The sequence below is a fragment of the Stigmatopora argus genome, chromosome 22 (genome assembly GCF_051989625.1).
Source record: "Stigmatopora argus isolate UIUO_Sarg chromosome 22, RoL_Sarg_1.0, whole genome shotgun sequence".
Taxonomy (NCBI): Eukaryota; Metazoa; Chordata; class Actinopteri; order Syngnathiformes; family Syngnathidae; genus Stigmatopora; species Stigmatopora argus.
In genome coordinates this window covers 4,591,232-4,608,776 of record NC_135408.1, presented here as the reverse complement: position 1 = coordinate 4,608,776, position 17,545 = coordinate 4,591,232, and the positions used below count along the sequence as shown (strand labels likewise).

The window sequence follows — 17,545 nt, the reverse complement described above, 5'->3', positions numbered from 1 at the left end:
CAAGGACGAGGTTTGTTAATCTAATCGAAGAAGTTCTCATCAGAGCCAGACTGATATAGAACATATTGCTTTTTTTTTTAGCTGATAAGCTGCATGTTATGATTAAGCGTTCATTATCTTGATAATGAGAAATTATGACTATTAGAGGTTTTACGACTTTAAAAGTCATTTAGGGGTTATCAGTTTTGACAGAAATATTGAATGTTTACATTTTGCAAACCTATAGAATAGCTTTTTAACGCAATTTAGATTTTCATTTTAACATTTTTATTAAGATGATTTTAGATGACTCTTTTGTCGTTGTGATTTCTTTAGTCAGATGAAAATTATATTTTAGGCATTTGGACTTATCATTTTTGAGCTCATCCTTTTGGATGCTTATTTGAATTGCATTTTTTTAGCAAATTTGCAATTTCTTGTTTTTCTGTATATGGTTGCCTGAACATTTGCTAAATGACTGGAAACTTTCATTTTAATATATATTTCAATTGGTTTAATTTTTTTAACCCTTTCAAGTACATCACTAGAGTGGATGACTATTGAAAAATTCCTCCCTCATATCAAACTTTAAAAAAAACTTTCCATCTTTAAAAAAAAACATTGCTCAATTATTGTTACATTTTAAAAAACTATCCACCCTCTAAAACCACTTCAAAATAAACATTTACATTTATTGTACATATAAATCTTAGAAATACTATGTGGTATTTCTATGACATAGTATGAGGCATTGTGTGTGTGTGTGTTTGCATAAAGTGTTTCCCAACAAGTCACAACAGTGAAAACGCAAGCGGCTGGTGTTAAATTCTTTACCTGGGTGCGGTGATAGTGTAGGGGAGGGGGATGCATTATGGGAACCGGAGCGCAACTTAATTCTTTTTTTGTTTTATAAATCTCTCGTAACCTCACCTAGTTTAACTCTTTTTCGCCAAGGGGCGGCAATAATCGTCCAATCCATTTCAACTGGGAGTGGCCGGAAGCGATGGTTTCCCAGTTGAAAGAGATTGGACGTCTATTGGCGTCATTAGATCTTTTCAACATCAATTTCCCTCTTTTACAAATCAGCATGACCAGACGGACACATGATCGATCACTGCCAGCTCTCTCGGTTGTGACGACGACGGCAACAGGCCTCCTGTTCTGCGGTTGTCCAGCTGTCGGTTCCGCCTGCTCCAAACAGATATCATTTTCAGCGTACGCACAGACACTTAAATCCCAAAGAGTCTCTAACCAAACACTCCAATTGCAGGGGGTGAATAATAATAATAATAATTATTATTATTATCGTTATCTAACAGTAGGGGTGCCCATGGCTGGCCCAGAACCCAACAAAACTTCCAAACCCTGAATTTTGCGTAATGGACGCTTGGTCAGGAGGCAAAAGTCTCATGAGAAAAAAACCTATCATTTTAAAGACTTAACATTGTGTATATATATATGAATAAATCTATTTTCATATTCCAAAGTCCCCTCACAGAATTGCTATGCATCAGGCCTACCCTGTGTGTTTTGGGGATGTGAGAGGACACCAGGGAGAAAACCCACACAAGCCCAGGGAGAACATGCAAATTCCGCACTGTAAGGACCAACCTGGGATTGAACCCTCGACCCCAGAACTGTGAGGCCGAGGCGCTAACCACTCACCCGCCGGGCGACAAAGTGGAAAAAAATAATCAACAAACCATGGTGATGGTAATGCAAATTGCCATTGACAACAAGTGATGTCCAATCCATTTGGATTGGCACCCAGGCAAAACGGATTGGAGTTTTATTGCCATCATAAATGTAAAATGGCCATCAATCGTTTCAAGTGGCTTCTTTTTATTCTATAGCAGGGGTATCAAACCCAGTTTGGTTCACGGATCACCTCCATGCCAATGAAGTCTCATTGGGGTCCGGCCAACTTATTTTGGGCCTAAAAAGTTCACTTACAACTTACAACTAGGCGAGTACTCTATCGGCGTCAATTGGTTAATTTTGCCTGATCATTTTTGGCTCATTTCCTATTCATTTTGGATGATTTCCTATGGGTTTCGGGGGGGAAATTTCCAGGCTACATCCTGTTGGGGTTAGGACATCTTAAGTTGGACTCATTTGACTGCAGGGGGCGAAAGCACTGATGTGACTGCAAAGAGGAAATTGAGCAAAACGCAATAGTGCATGCGCTCGATCACACAATTCTGCATAAAGATTAAAAACAGAACCATTTGATCCGATGTCTAAAATATAAACGAGCTACAAAGTCAGCCAGAAGAAACCCAGCGGGCCGGAAGCAGGGGTCCGTACGTTTGACACTCCAACTCGATAGGGTTCAAGTCTGAGGATTGCATCAACAAGCACACCTTTGAGTACAAATCAGATACTTTTATCTACAACACAATGCTAAGCCATTATTAATGGCAAGGAAATAAATATCATAGTAATAACAGAAGCTACATGGAAAGAGCAATTTTGTCGATAAACTTGGCCATCTTGACGTCTCGCTTGGAAAGCCCACCGCAGTCGTGCGTGCTCAGCGTGATGTGCACCTGCCACACACAATATTTTAATGATGTCACATGTGTGTGTGTGTGTGTGTGTGTGTGTGTGTGTGAGGCTGTTGGTAGGAAGTCACCTTGTTGTAAGAGTTGAACCACTCCGGGTGGTGGTTCATCTTTTCCGCTTGCAGCGCCACACGTGACATGAAGCCGAATGCCTGGAAATTCACAAAAAGTGGACATATATTTAATGGTGAAAAAAATTCCAACAAATTTATTCAATTGTCTTCATTAGGGGTCATATTTTTCGACTTTGCGCTTAATCTTTTTCGTGGATTTTCCTCCCGTTCGAACTTTGTTGTTGTATAGTTGGGAAGTGACTTCTAAAGATTCAATTGTCGATTGCCCACGCTCAAAACAAGCATGACTTACATTTACCCCCCAAAAAAGTATTTTAGTCAAAGCACTTTGCAAACCTTGAAATTGAAAAATGAGACTTCCATATATTTCATGTATCGGTTGGGTTAGGCAACGGTATTGAGTAAATGATGCCACTTAAAAATTGAGTAAATAATTGAAAATTCAATATGTGACCCTGCATAGCAAAAAATCCAAGACAAATATATCTTACTAATTCTGGAATTCCGTAATAAACGTCATAAACCCCTCTTTAGCCCATTCTAAATTTCACTGTCATAAAATGATTATAAAGTGTTCAAAAAACGTCGTTAGTCAAAAGTACTCCCGTCAAGACATCAGAAATTGTCTTAAAAACAAAGCTATTTTCCTCCATTTTTGAGAAAATATCCACATGCGGAAGGCCCAAGTCATGCACATCAATATATAGCTAAAGATTCATATATTTATTGATGTTACCATCTTAATAATTTCAACTTGTGAGCTAAAATTAGGCAGAATATTTGCTTCTGGTTGGTCAGTATTCCACACATGGATGTATTTGGCAAAAGCTCAGAGTTTTCTACCGATTTTTGATAAAATAAAAAACAAAAGGTGTTTTTGAAAGAAGACCTTACTACATATAAATCCCATCTTAGGTTCCCTTGTATTTGAAAAAAGTATATAACATACCTGTCAACCCTTACAAACACCGTACGACTCGTACGGTGTTTGTAAGGTTTTTGGGGGTTTGTAAGGGGAATCATAATCATTTATAAGGGCAGTTATCGGCAGAGGTTGACAGGTATGATATAATAAAAGTACGTTACTGAGGTTAATAATGCACATTTCAAGAGCATATTTCAGGTCAAGTAATATTGGTCAAGCATTAAAGAGCAAAGTCTGCCTGCCTTTCAAACGTACGCAGGAAATGACGGGTACGCGCTCACAGCCGCTTCATATTTGGCGTTGGGCACGCGGCGCATTCTCCAATCAGGACGCGCGCTCCTCGTAATTATCTACAAAATCCCGAGCGAAATCCCCCGTCCACCGCCCGGCGCGAGGAAAGCGCCGGCCAACCGGCCGGCCCATTTCGGAGCAATTTCCCACAGCAATCTCAATTAAGCCCCTAAACACTTCCTCCCCGCCTAATTAGATCAACTGAAAGGCCATTGTTTACACGGCCGCCCCGCGCCACCTGACATGACCAAACACCATTAGACGCGCAGGAAATTGTGTTAGGCAGGTTTGCGTCGTAGCCAATTGCGGTAAAACGTCCAAAAGGCGACCCGAGCGTCCAATTGGTTATCCAGCCCCGCCCATCGATTCCAGTAATTGGCATATTCCTGCAACTTGACCCGGCTGCCACCAATTTGCCGTCCGAGGGGGTCTGCGTTGTGTCCGTGTGCCGTCAGCCACCCGGACGACCCCATTGGACGGCGTGCTCGGTTGCCCGATTTGTCGTTTATTGGAATTTTTTTAACTTATTGGCTGCCATTGGCAGCGATTGACGTCCTATCCGTTTTGACTGGGAGGATTGCCAGGAAATGATTGACGGCATTAAGGTCACCTTGAGGGATACTTACATTTTTGGGGGGGGTGGGGGGTAGGTTAGATAGGAGGGGTATGTATAATCAGTTTTATTATTATTAAATTTTAGGATTTTTCAAACGACTATTAATCTTTTAACTATTAGTAATTTAACAATTTTAAAAAATGGCCCAATGAAAGGATTTCCATTTAGAATCATTAAATTTTAAATATTTTTTTCATACAATTGTCTTTATTAAAAAAAAATGGCCCAATGAAAGGGATTTCCATTTAAGATCATTAAATTTTATTTTATTTTTTCATAAAATTGTCTTTATTTAAAAAAAATGGCCCAATGAAAGGGATTTCCATTTAGAATCATTAAATTTAAAAAAAAAATCATACAATTGTCTTTATTAATCATTTAAAATATATAGAGTAATTCACTAAAGCATATATCATGATATAATACCAATAAATGATAATAAGTTTGAGTCAGGTATCACAAACCAACAAAAGTAATATTATTCTATTACTGCTTTGGTGATTTATTTGATTAAAGTAAGAATATACATCACATTTTAATGCCAATTGTCTATCTGTAAAGCCTTTGGTGATTTAGTGCTAGTTAAAGAAACTTGACAACACCAAACGCTAACTTCCACACAACGGGTTTTTCTTTTTTAGCCTCAGCAAAAATGCCAAAACAACATACTATTTGTATTGTCTCACTTTGGCAAGTGTTCCTAAAGTGGAGAAGCCAAGAAGTCGGAATGTGAAACTAAAGAAGAAAAACTACGACGCAACATGAACCCCGACAGAAGAAGATCTCGGAGACAAAACAGGGTCGGCGGGTGGGGGTCCGCTAATCCCAAAGTACAAATGATTGGGAATTGAATGTCCAACGAGCCTGGCGAGACGTGGCCCTTTTCCCCCGGGGGGGGCGGTGGCACCCAGGACACAATGGCCGGGGAGGGAGGGGTGGTGTCTGACCCCTCTAACGACACAGGACCATGTCAACGGGGGTCAAGGACTTGACGAGCCAATGCACAGTCTACCGAGTGGAGTCGACCAATCGCCGAGTCCATCTTTGACCTGGCACCAGTGTCGGAGTCTGTGTCGCACTAGCCAATCTCTTCTACATCTCAGACCGGTCAGCGGTCAGCCAATCTCTACTACGTCCCAAACTGGTCGCCAGTCGGCCAATCAAAAACCGGAAGAAAGACATGGACAGGAAAAAAAGGTGCCCAAAACACCCGTCGCCGCCCCCTCCTCGGTGGCGTAGCTGTCAAAGTGGGCTAATTTGACGAGACGCTACGCAGGCCCCCGCCTCCAATAATCAGAACCACACTCGTGCCCCCACCCCCTCCGTCGGCCATTTTGCAGCTATTACGGCGTGATTGTCACACAACACGGGATGAGACGCTCCGACCGCGGCGGCCGCCTGGAAGGAACACATGTCTGTTATTTACATATCGGCTTTCCGCCGCTGCGCCGTCCAAAAGGGGGCTTAAGACCAGCGCCCAGTGCGCCTTGCCAGGACTAAGTGCATGCAGATTGCGCCGCGCTTACAAAGATGCGCGCGCACGTGGGCCCGCGTTCTTGACGGGGCGGCAATTGCGCACTCTGTGGTTAGCACGGGACCACGCCCACTATTGGAACGACTTCAACGGCGGCCAATGAGGTCGGCCATGAGAGGCACGCCCATTGCGTCCCCTTCGTCCCCCCCCAAAGCTTTCAGCTGGAGAAGTTGGGATCCACTATCTGTTGGTTAGCTCGCAGGCTAGCTACTGGTTGTTAGCGGAAGACTGTCAAATTCCGCACGCTAAGTGCTGCCATTAAGGATTAGCCGGTTGGTGTACACTTTTGTACATGTACTTTTTGTGTATATACATTTATATACGTATACATATATATATACATATACATATATACATACATATACATATATACACACACATATATATATATATATATATATATATATATATATATATATATATATATATATATATATATATATATATATATATATATATATATATATATACACACACATATATATATATATATGTATATGTATATGTATATATATACATACATATATACATATATATATATATGTACATGACCGATGGAAAAAGTGTCACTCACTTGGTTAAAATGGACACTTAAAATAAAAAATATCAGACTTTCTTCAGAATAAAGTGTGGATCCTTGGGACTTTTTGTGCTTCTATGTTATGATACACAACTCATCTCATTTTCTGAACTGCTTTATCCTCACTAGGGTCGCAGGGGGTGCTGGAGCCTATCCCAGCTGAATTGGTGGTCAGCCAATCGCAGGGCACAAAGGAGACAGACAACCATGCACACTCGCAATTTAGAGTGTCCAATCAGCCTACCATGTTTTTGGAATGTGGGAGGAAACCGGAGTACTCGGAGGAAACCCACGCAGGCCCAGGGAGGAGATGCAAACTCCACACAGGTGGACATGACCTGGATTTGAACCCAGGACCCCAAAGCTGCGAGGCCGACGCGCTAACCACTCGCCCCACTTCGTAATAAGCAACTCCATCAAATTTAACATCCATTTAGGAAACTAATAGCGGGAGTTATTTTTTTTTACTTTCCAAAAAACTCATGGGAGGGGCTTAATTTTTCAAAATGTATTTAAATAATTTGGCCAAAACGAACACTTGAAAACTAAATGGCAGACTTAACTGTTCCGAATTGAACATGGCTCCTTGAAACTTTTGGGGCAACTGATCATAATACTCCACCCAAATTGCAATCAATCAGTCCAACTTTTCCTAACTTTTTCTTTGTTGACAAACTTGAAAGTCCTTTTTAAAATCCTCATTCAAATCATCGTACGTTCTTCCGTACATATAGTAGCAAAATCCCCAAAAGATTACGTGCGGCGTCCATTTCAAACAAAATAGTCGCGGGCAAATGCGAAACAGATGCTTGCATCCGTAAACAAGATGAGCGAGTAAACACACTTTTCTAAAGCAACTCAACGCTATTTAAATTTAAAAAAAAAGGGACGCCATCCCGCTGGCTGCTTTCCAACAAGCGGGCGCCGCCACTTGGTGTGCATCAGCTGCTGGCCAACCTGATGCAGAAAGTGGTCTACTAAATAAAGTGGCATCTCCAACTGGAAACTCTTGACCTTTTTAAAAATGGGGAGTGCAGCGCTATCGCCCCCTGAAGGCCACCAGAAGATGTGACTCGGCTCAGGCAAGGAAATATTTGGAAGTGGTCAAATAATTCCCAAAAGGAATCTATCGATTGGTGGCTTTTGTAACTTTTTTGTTTGTTGTTTTAGTAGCTATTAGTCATTTTAAAATGTTTAAATTGTTCAATGATTTTTAGATCACCTGGGGGAGGGCTCAAAATGTCACTATTTATTTGTGGACAGATCATGATGAAATTTGGTCGGTATATTACAGAAAAGTACACACATCCATCCTCAAAGCCCGATTTTTTTTGTCTCAGGGTTGATCAAGTGATATCAAATTTCTTAACTTTGGTCTTATTATAACGTTAGTCCATTTACCCAAATGATGACAGCGTCACATCACGTCTATTTTGTGGACCGGGCGGTCGTAGTTCATTTGAACTTATTGATATTTTAAAAGCTTTCAACGACAGCCATTCAAAAGTTGACGCAAATTACATTTAAACCTTTGTTGGGCAAGTGCCTAGATTTGGTCAAAATATATATATATATATTTCTTGGTTATTTATTTTTAATTACTATTCATTATTGCAGTGTTTGTATTATTTTCTATAGAATTAAAAATACACGTATTAATTAATACAAAGCTAAAAGTTAAATTAATTAAATTCATGAAAACTGAAATACTCCAGTAATATAATAATGTAAATAGATTTTTTTTCATTGTATTTAACTAATTTAATGTCAATGACGGCGATAGACGAAAGGGTTAAACTCAATATTGTTAAATTGCTGTATTTTACAGTCGAGAGTACAGAATTTAGAAGATAAATTTTATTTTAGTTATCACATTATGTAAAATTATCTTAAATTTGTACATATTTATTAATCTGTTTTATTTCCAGCATGTATGTGTCATTTTATGGAGGTGAAATTCATACACGACATTATTGATTAGATTGGTGTTAATATCTGGGTTTATTGGTTTTCAAAATGGGTGGGACAACTATTGCCGTCAATAGGAAACAAAGAGTTAAAAAAAAACTTTGTATTCCCATCACAAGTGTCACCCTTCTGTGGTTCTAATGTGACTGGCGAAGCAGTATCTGAAAATTTCTTTTTCCAGGCCACAGGACTTTGGAATGAGATTCAACTTTTCATGTTGCGCTTCTGTGCGTCGTATCCAAATTGAAATTGTCATTTTCATGAGAACTACTTTTTGTCTTGTGGTCTCAACTGGGCTTGTTTGTGTTGGATTTGTTTGGAAAATGATGAAAAATGAGAGTTTTGCCAATGTTTGTTCAGACTGAGACAACAGCAGGCTTGCAAAGATGTTTTTTTTCTTTTTTTCCTCTCTCTTTTTTTTTTTAACAGCGCCCAGATGAAACTTTTTATCCAATTTGATTTGTTTGCGAAAGAACCAGCCACCTGGCTCGTGTCAGCCTAACTCAGGTTGACGTGAAGGCGGTCCATGGGGGAGGCCGGCCCCCCACTTCAAATGCGGAGAAGTGTAAAAACAGCCCAAACAGCACGCTTCCCAGGGGCGAAAACAAGCGCCGGGATTAGAGGAAGTCCGTTAAGTGGCCTTGAGCGTGCCCACTAAATTTCACTTTTTCGAACAATCGCTCAAGTTTCTCGAGCGTACTTTTAAATGTCCACTATTATACTTTATTGTTTGCGCTGTTATATATAAAAACTGTTTTTACACTTGTAACAAAGCCACATAGAAATAGAGAAACACAATACTGTGTATTTAAAATACTACAAACATTTCCATAAATGTATTAAAAATAGGACCTCCATTTTTTTTTCAGGACCGGTAAAAGTAGCACCCCCAACGACACTTTTGTTAAGTTGCCGTTATTGTAACCTTGGTGCTCTACTTGAATTTCAATTTTGTGAACTCACCTGGTTGAAAGTTTTAAAGTGAAGTTCCTTGAATATAGCGTCACGGTCCTCCACCTCCATCCAACCCGCAGCTCTCAATTCCATCACATGTTGGTCACGGTCGGCAGGGAGAAGCCAATGAGACTCAGACGACTGCAAAAAAACACATTTTGTTGTTTGAATGACATAAATACGTGCACTTCGGTTTAAAAGTCACAATAATATTCATTTGCGAAATCCTCATGTAAACTGCGATATGCATGCGATGAATGCTGGGGACACTAGATGGCAGTGTAGCGACTTTGACAATGAAAACCAACACACCGTCCAACGAATAATCACTACTACTATTGTTATTGATTGGTTCAACTTGACAGCCATTAAGATTGGTTTTAAAATGTTTCAAGAAATGTTATTCAGTCCAAGAATAGTTATGATAATCGGCGCCATAAAAAGGCGATTACAATAACTTGGAATAGAAAGGAACATTCAGTACCATTAACGTTGACACACATCTCAGGAAACTAAAAATGCGAAATAAATGGCCTTAGATTTGGCCCAATTACTTAGGGTGACCCAGACTTTGACTTATAAAATACTTTAAAAGAATCTCGAGTTGAGTATAATCCCAAAGTTTCACAAATGCACGTGTTAATATTTATTCATAAGCGTTATACGATAGTCCTGCGGAAATTGCACGTCACGTACGCTCGCACCTTGATATAATTGGAAAACAAACAGTATGCAGTACTGTGCTATTTACTCACCATTTTAGTCGAGTAGTTCCTGGAGAGGGGAACCAGGTTGAGGCCGGTGAGCCTAAGCAGAACGCGGGGCCAAAGGCTGCTTGCTGCCGGGCTAAACATTAACCATGACATGCTGGGAAAGCGCTGCTCATTAGTAGGTCCTTCAGCAACACCGCTCAACTACTGTACGCTCACAAACATGTCATCTACTCTGTATTTATTCGCTTACTCGGCACTTGGAGTGTTCACTTTCCTGCCTGATTAAAATGAACACGTTTTGTGTTAGAGGACCTCTTAAACATTTTCTAACTTTGCTCTACAATACCATTTTCATTCATTCATTCATTTTGTGAACCGCCTTATCCTCATTAGGGTCGCAAGGGGTGCTGGAGCCTATCCCAGCTGACTGGGCCAGAGGCGGGGCATTTTAAAGTGTCCGATCAGCCTACCATGCATGCTCATATTCACACAATAAAAGTTCCGAAAATAAAATAAATATAAAATAAAATAACAAACAAGGACATTAAACCGTTGAAAACCAAATCTTTGATTTCCGATTTCAAAATAAATGTCTCTATCGACCTGAAATTCAATCCTAAATCCGAGTAACTGTGTTTACTAATAGATTTAATCTCTCAAACACTTGACAATAAACATCAAGACCACCTTTAATAGAAATATTTTTCATATTTCCAAAACAAAAACTGGCTGTCAATCAGTCACTCCTGGTGTTCATGCTCCTGGCCTGGGATGAGCCAGCGTATGCTGTCGGTACGGAGGATACCGTAGCTGGTAAAGCTGGCGATGAACAGCACCGAGAAGACCAGCAGCCAGTCCACGCTCTTGACGGGCATGCTAGCCAACGGGCCCAGGTGGTCGGCGTCCGTCACGTTCCTATCCGACCCCGCCTCCAAACCTGACCAAGATGAGTCTTATTGATGATGGCCGTTTTCAATGGTGATTTGGCGCTTACCCGTCTGGTTGGCGATGAAAGAGGTGAGCACGTCCAGGGTTCTCTCAGTGTGGTTGAAGCGAGCCATGGGTTTGGCTCCTTGGAATAGGAGGATGTTGGGGACTGCCACCGTCCCAAATCGGGTTGACAGACTGGAGCCCAAAAAAAAAATGTCAGGTGGCATTTAATCACGACTCTTGTGAGGATAAGCGGTGCGGACAAACAACCATTCACGCTCACACTCACACCTAGGGGTAATTTAGAGTGTCCAATCATCCTACATGCATGTTTTTTGTGTGCGGTCGATTGGTCGCCGGTCTTTTGGTCTTTTGGTCGCCCGGACCGCGACAACGGGCGACCAAAAGACCGACGACCAAAAGACCGGCGACAAAACAAGGTAAAACAACACGGTCTACACATCAATAAAAGCCACCAATGGCCCTGAGCAGTTTAACTGAGCGGACGTGTGAGTGTATAAGAGTTTGTATGTACATGTGTTGTCCCTTTAAGAAGCTAGGTACGTCAGTCAGGGTCTTAACAAGTTCTCCAACAAAAAGCAATAAAAGTCCGGGAAATTTGGAGCTTTTCTTTAGGCATTAAGTATGACTAAATAGTAATTCGCAGTTTGTATTTAGGGAATTTGAGCAACGATTTAAATGGTAATTATCAATAACCTTCTGGGCGACCAAAAGACTGAAGACCAAAAGATCGGCGACCAAAAGACCGGTGACCAAAAGACCGGTGACCAATTGACCGTGTACCGTTTTTTTTTGTAATGTGGGAGGAAACCAGAGCACCCGGAGAAAACCCACACAGGCCCGAGAGACCATGCAAACTCCACACAGGTGGACCGACCTGGATTTGAACCCATGTCCCCCACTGTGAGGCCGACGTGCTAACCACTCATTCACCGGGCCGCCCTTCCTTCGATATTTTATGACCTATTTTTGATGAGTATGGAGAGAAAAACAGATATGGAAACCAAAATGTCCACCAAATGTGGAATGACCAATTAGCTACATGCTACAATATTAAACCCTTGACCTGCTGTGCTGTGAGGCGTCCAGAGCCAGGAAGTGTATGTCAGGAAAGACCCGAGGCAGGGCGTTGAAGTGCGGGGCCAGGCCGGCCGAGAACTGACACCACGCCGTGAAGAACAGAACCACCGAGCACTCGGTGCCATTGGCGTTCAAGAACTCCATCAGGTCCTGGAATCAACATGGGCGCAGTCGTTGGCAAATAGCGCAGTTTCTTTTGACCAAATTGTGCACTTAAGGCAGGTAACCTGGGATGCGTTGAGGACATTGACCGACAAGGCGCTAGGTTCGCTGATGTTCCTCAGGTCGCAGTTGACTTTGAAAGTCTTGGCGGTCTCTGCGTTCTTCTCCTCGGTGGCGGGAACGTGAACCATGTCCAGCGTCACCTGGAAGACAGCCAAAGCCTCGCTCAAAACGCGTCCGCGGCGTAAAACCGAGCACGGATCCACTTACCGGTTGGGCGGTCTCTGGGTTGTCACCGTCGGGAACTTCGGCGAGACACGCGTCGTCGTCGCACGGCGGCGAGAAGCCCAACTGAAAGTCCTCGATGTTCTTGGGGTAGAGAGACTCCATGTCAGACGGGTCAACGGGGGTCTCAGTACCCATCAGGGCATCAGCGATCTCGGCCGTCTTGAACTGACGCTTTAGTGGCCTCGCATCGACGTCGTTCGCAAATTCGGGGACAGTTTCGGGGTGAGGTATCGCTACTTCCTCTTCTTTCGAGACCACCAACTCATTATGCTCTAGAAAATTAAGCAGAGAAAATATCAAGTATACCCTTGCGCCACATTTACACCAGTTTGAAAAGTGATTTCAGTGACATTTAATTCTGATAAATGAGAAACAAGCATGTGACTAGAGTCATTGTAAATTTACATGAAAAGGATGTTTTCAGTTATCAACGTCTGTGCTTATTTATTCTTGTTAGTATTTAGATAGTGTACCGGGTGTCTAATTTTCTGACTAGCAGAAACCAAAAACGATAACATATATTCTTAAAGTAAGTAAGGTGTGGTGCATAACGGATGCCAAAATGAATGTATGGTAAAATAGTTGTTAATGGTGAATAATGAGCATAAATTGTCTAGCTAGCCGTCGTGTTTTGCTAGCATGTGGCTTACCGTAAGAAGTCACCGCTGAAAAGAGCAACATGAGAATAAAATATAAATTATAAGAGCTTTTAAGATTGGGAATATCTCCCGACATATTTCGTTATGGAACCAATCACGTGTTGGGTTATCAAGACATGTTTGAGCCGGTGAGGTCGACAATATTTACTATTTAAAAAGACGGAACCAATTTGACAGACCTAATGGCGGACATAGTAAAATGTGACACTTCCGTTAAATGATTTACTTTCATTTTTAATGATTTTGAGAAGGAAAAAGATATTTGCATTGTATACTAAAATATAAATTCCAGAAAAAAATGTTAGACCTGATACGCATAAAAAATATAAAACTAAATATAATGCACAATATAGGAGTTTGCATTACTTTTCTGTTTATTCCACAAATCGTTGACAATTCACAACAACCATGCACGGGTAAAATGAAGAATTGTATATATACACATGTACAATGTTGTTTTCCACTTGTCTTACCATTCTCACCATTTTTTTTTGCAGCAAGAGGAAATAACTTCAAAGTTGATTGGAGTCCACTCATGTTCATGTTTTCATTTTTTTTCTTCATTTTTTTTTTTACAAAATCGAGTCCTCAGTGGCTAAAATGTGACAGAACAAATATAACACAATTGCTTTTATCATTTCACTTATTTATACTAGGAATCATTAGAAAATCCATGTGTATACAGGTGCATCTGAATACATTTGAATATGTTGGAGGTATACCTCCCAGAAACATTAGCAATATGTAACCATAACGAATAATATTTGTCAAGTCTACCCCTCCCATATTCTTGAAATAATAAATGAAACACACGCACTTTAAGTAAGTAAGTGTAAGTGCAGTCATGCCTTAAAGGTGCGGAGCCAGGTGGATTCAAGTTTGTCAATATGAAAACCCAAGAGAAAAAAAGGAACTGAAAAACTGATGAAACAAGAACATAATAAAGTAAATAACAGTTTTTTACTCTTGTTAAGTGTTTACACAAACGTATTGAGATGCACTTGTAATACATTGAGCATTTGTGAGTTAATTTCCGTAATGTTAAGTGCTGTCCTGTAAAATTTCTGAAATATTACTTTTAAAAAAAGCCATCTGACTTGAGAACCATTTACAGTGTTTTACAGGAAATTCAATAGAAAATGTAAAATCAATTTCGCGCCCCATGAAGATTACATCATTCATATTCTTTGGTCCTGGCGAGCCACGTGTACAAAAGCGTAAAATACATGTGACATACGTACCCTATTTTGGGAGTGTTGGGAACTGTAGAAATGAAATTGATATGTATCCTTTGAAAGTATTAAACAAAATTAATTGGAAGACGAGCTAGCAAAATTACACATTATATCTATAATGTTGAGTAAAATTGACTTAATTGAACACAGCAGTTGGGATATTTTTAAATCTATACTTAGTTTTCATTTCTGATATAGAATTAATTAGTTAAATAGTTAAAAAAAATAGCATGTTAAAATTGGTCTCAAATGTGTATGTGCATGTAAAGCATCAATGCCTTGTCTGTAAATTTCAGGGACATAAATAAAAGTAAAAAACATAACTATAATGATGAAAAATCAAAATAATAAATAATATTACTCTAGAAAACAAAAATATAGACAAATAAATTAAAAATTGGAACAATTTTTCTAATTCATACTCTATATCATGAAAATATTTGCAATGGCTTTTAAAAGCATGAATTTTAACACTTACATTCTCTTAGAGAAAATAAAAATAACAAAATACATGAAATAAAAAGTAGAGATAAACTCAAAGTGATAATAGTGTTTAAAAATCTCTTTCTACTATTGTCATCCCAAAAACTTTGTATTTTTTGCCCCCAAAACCGAATTAAATTAATTTTGGCAAAAGAAGAACTTGTTACTGGCCAGTTAAAAAATCTGATCAATCATTATATTAAATAAATATAGATCAGACAAATGCAAGCGGTGGTGGTTCAAGGGCTTAAAAAAGATGTCAATGACACATAAGTATTTACACCACAATTTGCTCCGACCACATGCATTGTTGATATTAGACTTACACACAGACTGGATTCCTTTTTTCTTCTAAATACCAGAAAGATGTTCTAAATGTGTCTTTCAGACATGAAACGTCTCCGTGTAGTTTATGGGTGCCACAAGAACGCGGCAAAGCACAACATTTCTATTAGACAGTGCTTCAGCCTGAGCATAAAAAGCAGCCAATTTTCATCAAAAAAAGGAAGATAGACCAACTTCCCCTTTTTTTTAAATTAGTGGATGAAAATTTCTGAGCAAACCCAATATTGTGGCATAAAAAAAAACAGAAACTCATTCACACTGAACCTAAACCCCTCCAAAATGCTGCTACAATCTCCAGACTTTCATCCAAAATGTTGTCAGTGAACGCGACATTCGTGGTGCCTTCACTGCACTTTCCTAGAAGGTAGTTCAACATGCCATAGGTAGTGTGTCCTAATACTGTTTGTGATACATTAGAAAAAACGCGGGAAAGCTTATTAAAAAAAACTCCCTTTATCTCTTAGGGGTACTTCACTCGGTCGGGGGGTTCTCCTTGCAGGAGGGTTCACAGAGGAGGTCCTTGTGCGGAAGCGGGTACGGGAAAGCCGCCCCGCTGCACGCCCCTCCGTATGGAAGTTTGTTGAGGCGTGATAGGCCCTTGATACTACCTGGGGGTCGCCCTGGGCTCACCTTGTAACCCGCCGCCCTGGTGGTGCCCAGCGGCCGCCCAGGGCTGGTTTTGAATCCGGCGGCACGGGTGGTGCCGAGTGGGCGCCCCGTGCTGGTCCGGTAGCCTGCCAGCTTGGTAGTGCCCGGCGGGCGACCGCGCCGCCCCGTTTTCCCGGCACCTTTGTTTTTTTTCTTACCGTCATTCGCCGGGTCACCAGCTTTCGAGGCTGGGAGCTTGGAGGACCCCAGGATGTCCTGTCGGGGGCACAGCATTGGCTTCAGACCAGGGTTGGACAGCACCACTGGCCCCAGTGTCATCTGGACAGGCGGCGGAGAGTAGAACTTGTTGGTTGGTGGGGGGCAAAGGTCAAAGTGCGCAGCGGCGTGGTGGGCGTCTTCGGCCAGGCATGATGGCCGGGGGTTCATGCAGAAGTCGGCGCTCGTCACCTGGCGCATCATCTTCTGTATGGGGGAAATGTTTTAATCGCTTGACCATGCTCAAATATTACTTAATTAGTTCCCATTGGTGCCAGCAGAAATGTAAACAAAATGTTTTATTTTTCAAAACGTGTATTTAAAAAAAATCATATTTACAGTAGAAAATAAACAGTTATGGTTACCAATGCCCCGCGACATTTTTTTTAGTAAAATAAAGTTTTGAAATTCAAACCAATGTATCAACATTTCGACAAAGGGGGGAAAAAGACAAACATTTTGCGCCAGCACTTTCGATATATATCAGCAATATAAACAAAGCAGAGTAGGCGGTTGCTAAATTAGGAGGTGTGTACAACACTTCGTCACATTTGTAACGAGTGACATTCATTCACAAAATATTTATTTATATATATTTTTTAAAAACGTGTACACAACTCACATGCTCATCTACAATTCTGGCGTCCCTTTTATGTGACGAAACAGCGAGTACACAATGGTTATTTTTCTAATGTGTTAGCATTGGTGCTAATATTTAATAGCAGCGATGTAAATAATAGAACAGACCTCACGTTGAACAAAAGCAGTTGTTTAAATGTTGAAATTAGTACCTGAGTTTAATGGCCGTTTGTCGCAGACGCAAAAGAGGTCAAGGAGCAAAAAAATAAAAGAAAAAAAATCACCCCTCAGAGCGCAAACGGGTCCATTTGCCCTCCTCACTGTTTCAACGACTCCGCTTTCGTTTTCTTCCCGGGCAGGTTTCTTAAAATCTATGGCGTTGATTATACGTTAAAAATACCAAGGTGTGTTTTGCATTTTTTTTTCATCTTCTGGCTCCGCTGCTTTGGATGAGAAAAGCAGCCATTTTCCATTAAAAATTAATAAGCGGCTCGAGGACCGCCACTGCGCATGCGCAACACGGGAACCCTCGTAATAAGACTTTCCTGGTTTCCGCCCCTCCTTCTTAGAAACCGTATAACTGCCAATAAATGTCAATTTTAACGTCAGATGACATCATTGATGAACACCAAAACCCATATTTTGTTGAGCTGCGATCCTTTTTCCTCCATTCTCTAATCACAATCCCATTTTACACCAAT

At 40.7% G+C, this 17,545-nt stretch overlaps 3 protein-coding genes across 7 annotated transcripts; all 3 read right to left on the bottom strand.

The window, feature by feature from the left end:
- Window positions 1-650: 650 nt before the first annotated feature.
- On the bottom strand, window positions 651-10,486 carry LOC144068559 (pterin-4-alpha-carbinolamine dehydratase 2). 3 transcript variants are annotated; one of them, XM_077593167.1, is made up of 5 exons: window positions 10,241-10,474; window positions 9,495-9,626; window positions 2,615-2,695; window positions 2,437-2,528; window positions 1,755-2,317 (listed from the first exon to the last, which is right to left on the bottom strand). In XM_077593167.1, exons 1-5 carry the CDS (start codon window positions 10,349-10,351, stop codon window positions 2,236-2,238), a joined length of 498 nt encoding a protein of 165 aa, XP_077449293.1. In that variant the 5' UTR covers window positions 10,352-10,474; the 3' UTR covers window positions 1,755-2,235. The 3 variants fall into 3 exon arrangements, with proteins under 3 accessions (XP_077449292.1, XP_077449293.1, XP_077449294.1); XM_077593166.1 differs by lacking the exons at window positions 1,755-2,317; window positions 2,437-2,528 and adding an exon at window positions 651-1,167 and having other exon boundaries at window positions 10,241-10,486; XM_077593168.1 differs by lacking the exon at window positions 1,755-2,317 and having other exon boundaries at window positions 2,350-2,528; window positions 10,241-10,460.
- A 383-nt stretch (window positions 10,487-10,869) lies between these two features.
- txndc15 (thioredoxin domain containing 15) lies at window positions 10,870-13,529 on the bottom strand. The gene is made up of 6 exons (XM_077592895.1): window positions 13,330-13,529; window positions 12,662-12,951; window positions 12,457-12,594; window positions 12,216-12,379; window positions 11,193-11,323; window positions 10,870-11,135 (listed from the first exon to the last, which is right to left on the bottom strand). The coding sequence occupies exons 1-6, from the start codon at window positions 13,412-13,414 to the stop codon at window positions 10,939-10,941; spliced, it is 1,005 nt and encodes a 334-aa protein (XP_077449021.1). The 5' UTR covers window positions 13,415-13,529; the 3' UTR covers window positions 10,870-10,938.
- A 1,291-nt stretch (window positions 13,530-14,820) lies between these two features.
- On the bottom strand, window positions 14,821-17,367 carry LOC144068398 (UPF0461 protein C5orf24 homolog). Of its 3 annotated transcripts, none has more exons than XM_077592896.1 (2): window positions 17,057-17,367; window positions 14,821-16,472 (listed from the first exon to the last, which is right to left on the bottom strand). In XM_077592896.1, exon 2 carries the CDS (start codon window positions 16,467-16,469, stop codon window positions 15,873-15,875), a length of 597 nt encoding a protein of 198 aa, XP_077449022.1. In that variant the 5' UTR covers window positions 16,470-16,472; window positions 17,057-17,367; the 3' UTR covers window positions 14,821-15,872. The 3 variants fall into 3 exon arrangements, with proteins under 3 accessions (XP_077449022.1, XP_077449024.1, XP_077449025.1); XM_077592898.1 differs by having other exon boundaries at window positions 14,821-16,469; XM_077592899.1 differs by having other exon boundaries at window positions 14,821-16,469; window positions 17,129-17,367.
- Between the last annotated feature and the right edge of the window lie 178 nt (window positions 17,368-17,545).

Excerpts from the sequence above, each read along its gene's own strand:
- LOC144068559 (XM_077593166.1), bottom strand. The coding sequence starts at position 10,351 with ATGTCATGGTTAATGTTTAGCCCGGCAGCAAGCAGCCTTTGGCCCCGC. Across the intron at positions 9,627-10,240 it reads GGAACTACTCGACTAAAATG|TCGTCTGAGTCTCATTGGCT; the intron begins GTGAGTAAATAG and ends GTTTTTTTGCAG. Across the intron at positions 2,696-9,494 it reads ACTTTAAAACTTTCAACCAG|GCATTCGGCTTCATGTCACG; the intron begins GTGAGTTCACAA and ends GTGAATTTCCAG.
- txndc15 (XM_077592895.1), bottom strand. The coding sequence starts at position 13,414 with ATGTCGGGAGATATTCCCAATCTTAAAAGCTCTTATAATTTATATTTT. Across the intron at positions 12,380-12,456 it reads ATGTCCTCAACGCATCCCAG|GACCTGATGGAGTTCTTGAA; the intron begins GTTACCTGCCTT and ends TGTTGATTCCAG. Across the intron at positions 11,136-11,192 it reads TTTCATCGCCAACCAGACGG|GTTTGGAGGCGGGGTCGGAT; the intron begins GTAAGCGCCAAA and ends CATCTTGGTCAG.
- LOC144068398 (XM_077592896.1), bottom strand. The coding sequence starts at position 16,469 with ATGATGCGCCAGGTGACGAGCGCCGACTTCTGCATGAACCCCCGGCCA.